This window comes from Helianthus annuus, chromosome 6 (assembly GCF_002127325.2).
Source record: "Helianthus annuus cultivar XRQ/B chromosome 6, HanXRQr2.0-SUNRISE, whole genome shotgun sequence".
In the NCBI taxonomy this organism is placed as follows: domain Eukaryota; kingdom Viridiplantae; phylum Streptophyta; class Magnoliopsida; order Asterales; family Asteraceae; genus Helianthus; species Helianthus annuus.
Window position 1 is genome coordinate 25,077,690 of NC_035438.2, and position 7,585 is coordinate 25,085,274.

Consider the following 7,585-nt stretch of genomic DNA (forward strand, 5'->3'; position numbering starts at 1 on the left):
CTTATGTTGAAGGTGATTCTTCCTTATCGTTTGTCCGTGGTATCTTAGCATTATTTTACTAGTTATATAAAATAAAAGATTTTCACCATTCATATATCCACGTCTATATGGAGGTATGTTGGCTACCTGGTCGGGGGTTAAGGGAACGGTTTGGTAAGAGTCTTGCCATTGTTCGGTGTATAAATCCTGCAAAGGACCTGGGTCAAATTTAGTAGGACCTCCTTCAATACCCACATGTATTGGATGGTGGGGGTCCAAACTCTTTGATCCCCTCATAAGTTTTAGTACTATTAAAACTTTAACCCGGCTACTTAGGACTGTATCCTTGCTGACTCAGACTACTTAGCCGAGGGTAACGTCGCCTTCAAAAGAAGGGCCTAGCACATTATGCATTAATAACTTAATTAATTATCTTTCAATAATCCGACCGTTTAGGATTGTATCCTTGCTGACTCAAATTACTGGGTTGAGGGTAACGTCACCTTCAAAAGAGGGGCCTACTACAATAACTAAGATAATCTCTTAAACAAGTGCAAAAGTGCGAAAATAATCAAAGGTTACACTACACACGAGTCGGATCCAAGTGATTCATCTTGTCTATCTGTTTTACTTTTATTTTACTTTTCAGCATTTTAGTTAGTTTTATTTTTTTAAAAACCTTTTTCTAACATTTTGATTTGATTAGACGTTGAGGATAAACCGGTACTAAAAGCTCTTGTGTCCTTGGACGACGTCGGTATCTTACCAACGCTATATTACGTCCACGATGGGTGCACTTGCCCATATGTGTGTTTAGTGTTAGTGAATATCGTGTTTATAAATTTAAAACTTGGCTAAAAAAGTGTAAAAAGGGCTTAAAATATATACCTAAACACATACACACTGACACACATTAGTACCATCAATTCACATCAAGCCAATAAGTTATAGTTCTCCTCATACAGTTGGTTTTTGGTCAAGAACCAAAGATGTCTCATCAAAGATTTTGGTTGTGCGACATATATTGAAACCCATCCACCACACCGCACAAAGATGGGACTTCTAAAAAGTTTGAGAATATGTTGGGTATAAATAATCATTTATGATTGAATACTTAAAGTCATTAGTGAGAAATTTGTTTATGGCTCTCATTGGTTTTCACTTTAGTGAATGAATATTCCCAACATTAGGGGGAGATAAAAAGCAGTTGGAAAGTGAAAACTGAAAAGTGAAATGAATTATCATGTCATCTTGATCCTCAGACTATAAACTATGAACTAGAAGTTTAAAGTATAATTCAAAAACCAATATTAAAGAACAAATTACCAGACAAGTTCACTGACCTAAATAGAGTGACTAAGTAAGTCACATAATCAACTGCTTATGCTCCAGTTATATTTCTGTTCCAAGAGGAGAACCGCATATTTTTGTAATGAGTCTATTGCACGCCTAAATCATGGTAGACTAGTTGATTCCAATAATAAAATTCCTCTAAAATTGGAGCAAGTAATTAAGATGGTCAAGTCCAGGTTATAGTAATAAGATCTCCTGAAAAGACAATAGACATGATGGTTCAAGAAGAACCTCAGGTACCTAAAATAAAGAGATCTCGATAAGTTGTATCATGTCTAAGATATGTATAAAATAGAAATAAAAATCGATGTCGTTATACTTTTGTATATAATGTAGCGCTTAAAATGATTAAATGATGAGGATCAAGATTTAAAATCTGCCTATGAATGAATATTAAGAAATGATTGGCCAAAATAGAAAGACGCAAATAAGGCAGAGTTTAGTTCTCTAATGAAATGGAAAGTTTCTGGACCAACAGTCCATACAACTGAAGTTGTAAAATATATTGGATACAAATGTGTCTTTTACACAAATCATGTGAAAATCAAATTAAGTGATATAAGTCAAAAATTGGTGGCATGAGAATTTTCACAAAGACCTATGATTGATTATGAGGAGACGTATTCTCCAGTGGTGGATGCATTGACTTTCCAATATTTTATTAGTCTGGTAATATAAAGAGAGAATTGATATTCGTCTTATGAACGTTATGTATCTCTTGATACTGAAGTTTACATGAAAGTCCCGAATGATTAAATTATGTAAGTTATGTAAAGTAAGTTCTCGAGAACAATGTGATCATTCTATACATATTCGGATTTTGAATAGGTTATGATTTTTTACATGTTGGATATAAACGAAACTCCTGATGAGTTTCTAAAGCAATTGGGTGCTTAAAAGGTTAATTGAAACATCTTAACGATGTAATACTTATGCATTAAGAAATGTACATAGAAACATGTACCCAGTGATTGTGATATCTCAATAAATAGTGTACACACATGGTACAATATGGATTGTGAAAGCAAGTGTTCATGACATTTTTGCATCTGATATAGATATCTATGTGTTATATGGGTAGGTTTATGTAGCAAAACTCATGAAGAGTGAATGCATATGTATATTTGGATAAGATGGGCAGAATTCCCTCATGGATTGATAATGTCAGAAGCATTGATATAAAAACCTCAAGAACATACTATATGAGGTTGACAAAATACGTATGGGCTAAAATAGTTGGGTCCAGTGTTGTACAACTCGAGATATTCGCATAAAGAGGGATATAAGTTTGATTAAATTAGCCATGTTCTATGAACATTCTACTTTTAAAAGTTCACTATAATCGCAATTTATAGTAATGATGTCTAGGCATCATCGAGAGAAATTGTCGAGCTTTTAAAGGGAAAATTTTTGAATAACCTTGGCACGGTATAATTATTACTCGAACTGCAGTTGGAGTATATATGTAATTATATTTTACTAATCCCTCAAGTACATCTAGAAGATGATGTTTGGATATTTTAGTATGGACATATTTGAACCTTAAAGTATGTTAAAGGTTGTTAAGTCATTTGTTATAAAAATGCCTATTATCATCTTCTACCAAAGTAGAGATTCTCATCCTAGAAGTACCATCGTTAAATGCATAAGTGCATTAATATGTTTTGCTAGCTATGTATGGTTATAATATCTTTCACTTGAGCTTATTGTCATGATATAACCTTTGTCAAGCGAAGAGACATTGGAATGAGTTCAAAGAAATATTTCAGGTATAAACGATATTTGATTATATTTTACTAACCCATCAAAACAAGTTTGGTTAGTCTTGTAGATGCAGGAATGTAACGAAACACAGTCATGGACATATGATAATTTTTGGAAGGAGGCACCTAAAGTCTCGTTAGAAGATTATACAACATTGCTCAACATAAAGGATTGCACATTAAGGGATCAAGCAACAAATCATTCACTACAAAACCTTTATTCGACTTTCAAGGAAGGTGGACACGCGTCACTTAAAGGATACATGTTAAAATGAGGGGCAAACTTATTCAAGTTGCACTCTTTTTCCCTTGACTAAGTTTTGTCTTACTGGGTTATCTTAGTAAGGTTTTTAATGGGGCAACATACCTGATCCAAAAGTATCAGGGGGAGAAAATGCGTGTTGCACTCTTTTTCCCTTAGCTAAGGTTTTGTCCCACTGGGTTTTCCTAGCAAGGTTTTTAATGAGGCAGCATCACCTAGCATATTAAAAGAATAGTAGACTATTATATTTCATCATGTGGATAGTCAAGGGGGAGTGTTATGAATGCATCATAATGTTGTGACTCTCCACATATGTAACCTCTATCTATTGATTACCTTTGTATTAATGTTAAGCCTCTATATATAGAGGTTTTATGTAATTGGTATTATACACTCAATGAATAAGAATTCTCTCATTTTCTATACTTCTCATTCTCTCTATATTCTCTATATTATCCTTTACATATTAGATGTTGCTATTAGGACGTTGTTTCACAACAGTTTTTATAATATATGCATAATATTATTATATTTTTTTTTTCAAAGAGTTAAATGCCATTTTAGTCCCTTTGGTTTGGGCCATTTAGTCAGTTTAGTCCAAAGGTTTCATTTTTCGCCTACGGGTTCAAAAAGGTTTCACCGTTGCCATTTTAGTCCACTGGGTTAACTTCATTCATTTTTTCTATCAACGAGAAGGGCAATTCGGTCATTTTATATGACCGAATTGCCCTTAATGACCGAATTGCCCTTTTGGTTAACAGAATTACATATAAAATGACCGAATTGTCATTCTCGTTAACAGAAAAAATGAATGAAGTTAACCCAGTGGACTAAAATGGCAAACCTTTTTGGACCCATATGCGAAAAATGAAACATTTGAACGAACCCGGCAAAATGACCCAAATCACAGCGACTAAAATAACATTTAACTCTTTTCCAAATAATGAACTCTGCCTTAACCAATTGGTCCATACTTGATACAACGATGTGTCCACCTTACTTAGATGGTGTATCCAGGCATCAAGGTTTGTAATGTGTTCTAATAATGCATTATATTGTATGTCTAACCCATCTACCTTATGCGTCCTACCTTACAGATGTCTTTGCGAATAATGTTAGCGTAAATTATTTAATAAATAATTTATGGTGCCCTTATTGATCATTTATCTAATAACCAGATCAATTTTCGCTAATATCCCTATAAAATTAGCTGGGCTTTATTTGATGGACGTAAAGCCCCGCACTAGTTAATTAAGGTTCCCCCTTAGGTGAAGCATATAAATACAGGTTATTAGGGAACCCTAAAAAAGACACACTCTAAATTTCGGCTCCCTAACTATAATAATCGAATTCGTATTCAACTGGCGATCTAACTGCTATCATCATCTCTCTCCATCCTAACTGCTCACCCTAAACGGGAACCGATCAAGATGGCTTCTTCTTCATCTCTAACCACTACTGGATTGTCAGGTATAGCAAGATCCCTAAAGTGTTTTCCATTTGATCTTAAAAGAACTAATTAACATATGGTATCAGAGCTGTGTTACTCAGTTCTTAAATTCCCTTATGATCTGAAATTGAAATCGGAAAAAAAAACTAAGTTTTTATCAAACCTGAATAAATCCCTTATTTTGGATGAAAAATTGTCAGATAAAAGTTTTATGCATTTTATGATATATCTCTTAAATTTTTCGAAATCTCATATGACTATATAGTATTCATCATGTAACTGTTTCCTATTAAAGTCGGCTTCTAATAGTTGATTACGCATAGTCTAAATCTCTTTACTGTAAATGTCGTTATATGGTTGAATACAAAGTAATATGGATTGGTTTCGATATTATATGTACATAATCTAATGGTTCCAATACTTTTGAATACAAAAGTAATACTCTAATTAAATAATACATATTGATAAAGTTACTTTTGATAATATTAATCCCTTTGACATAGTTGCAAAATAACTATTATTTTGATAAAGTTAGTACTCTTATCAGTATTTAATTAGAAATTAATTTTATTCTCAAGATCAGTAAATTATTGTTTTTCTGAGTTTTGTATGTATGCAGATTGTTCTGTATTTAATATTTATTCTCTTGAAGCTTTATGATTTATTTGTTCAAATCCTTAGAGATCTTGAGGAAATTTGAACTTATTTATCTATGTTATTGCTGATTTTTTAAGCTAATCTTTAGGGGATTTATTTGTTAGAATGGTTGTTTTAGCAGCTGAATATGTTCTACAGTTCTAGATCTAAACCTAACTATTATAAAACCTTACTCTATTATGTTTTATAAACCTACTTTTTAAATAATCATTCAACTAATTCTTTTGATTGATTTAAAATTTGCTTAACTAAAATAACATTTTTTAAGTTCTCACTTCTGCCCAAAGGTGATGTGTTTAATTGTAGCGTCATTTAGTGAACGTAAGCATAGTCACTTAGGTGTATGTCCTTATTATATGAACAAGCACCGTGTAACACTTGCCTTATTACATTTGTTTGTATGATATACACATGACTCCTGCCTAAGATGCATGATTGTTTCATTTTCTGCCCAAAGGTGATGTGTTACACTCACGTCTCGCAAACTTTGACTTGTGCCTAAAATTATGGTGTTTCAACTTCTACCCAAAGGTGTCGTGTTACATTTAATCTGCACAGTCTGACTGTTCATAATACTTGTATGATTGGCCATATCCAAAGCGAAAACTGTCATTCAAGTAGAACCTCATTTAAAATTGGCGTGTATAAATAACATTATCACAGCTTCCTTAATATAATGGTCTTGATTTCTGTCTGCCTTAGTTCTAGGTTACCCATAAGTCACTCTAACTTCTTCTTTTGTAATGTATCTTATTCTTCTCATTTTAACCCACTATCAACTCCTGCTATGGCTATTGATACTTTGACTAGTGCGAACTATGCTTCGTGGAAGGATTCTCTTAACCTTACTCTCGCACTCATGGAGTTTAACTGTGCGCTAACTGAAAATGCTCCCCCTGCTCTTACTGATAAGAGTACTGAAGCTGAAAAACTACTCCATCAAAAGTGGGAGAGAGCTAATCGCTTGTCTCTTATCTTCATGAAAAACTCGATAAGTCCTGCTATCAGGGGAGCCATTCCTGATGCTACTACAACTAAGGAATATCTGACTAATGTGGAGACTCAATTCCAAGGGACGTCTAAGACGCAAGCCAGCACACTCATTCTAAAATTGGTGACTACAAAGTATGATGGGGTCAGCGGTATTCGTGAGCACATCCTGAAAATGAATGACATGGCCCAAAAGCTCAAGGGATTAAGCAAGGAGATTAGTGATGGCTTTCTGGTGCATTTTATCATGACGTCTCTACCCGCATCTTATGAAGCATTCAAAGTCAACTATAACCTTCAGAATGACCAATGGAAGATGGACGAGTTGATTGCCATGTGCGTGCAAGAAGAAGAATGTTTGACACTGGAGAAAGCCGATGTTGCTTACCTGATGACTGCTGACTCGAAGAAAAGGAAGGGGAACTACAAGAAGAAGCCTAATGTAAAGGTCCAAAAGCGGGATACAGGTGCAAGTGCTTCTTGCTCTAATGACTCCAAAGGGAAGATTCACTGCAAGTTTTGCCGTAAGGTGGGACATAAGAAGAATGGCTGCCCGGACTTTAAGGAGTGGCTAGCCAAGAAAGGTGATAATCTTTTTGTGATACTTGAGTCCTTTAATTTAACTGTTCCATCTAATACTTAGTGGTTTGATTCTGGTTCTATGGTTCATGTAACCAATTCCTTACAAGGCTTCCATACAATCCGGAAGCTGGAAAGAAACTAAAGAACGCTTAAGCTGGGAAATGGAAAGCTGCTAGTAGTCGAGGTCGTGGGAACATTAGATTTAGTTATGAAAACTGGTTTAAGTATTAAACTTTATGATACCTTATATATTCCTGAGATTACTTGGAATCTTGTATCAGGACCAAAGTTAGACGTAGACAGTTTTCTTGTTTCTCATGGTCATGGCAAACTTACTATCAGTTTTAGTTCTCAAATATTTGGTTATGGCTTCTTGGATGGTGGTCTCTATAGATTAAAATTAGATGATGATTTTTCCAAGTCTTTGTCATCATATAATATTAATGAGAACTTAACAAAGAGAAAACGCAAACGAGACTTAGAAACTTCATCCATGTTGTGGCATCAACGTTTAGGCCACATTTCACGAGAACACTTAACTCAACTCGT

General features: G+C 34.3%; 1 protein-coding gene across 1 annotated transcript; it reads left to right on the forward strand.

Annotated features, from left to right (window-relative positions):
* The first annotated feature begins 6,251 nt into the window (after positions 1 to 6,251).
* LOC110944542 lies at positions 6,252 to 7,097 on the forward strand. The gene has a single exon (XM_022186203.1). The coding sequence runs from the start codon at positions 6,252 to 6,254 to the stop codon at positions 7,095 to 7,097; it is 846 nt and encodes a 281-aa protein (XP_022041895.1).
* Positions 7,098 to 7,585: the final 488 nt, after the last annotated feature.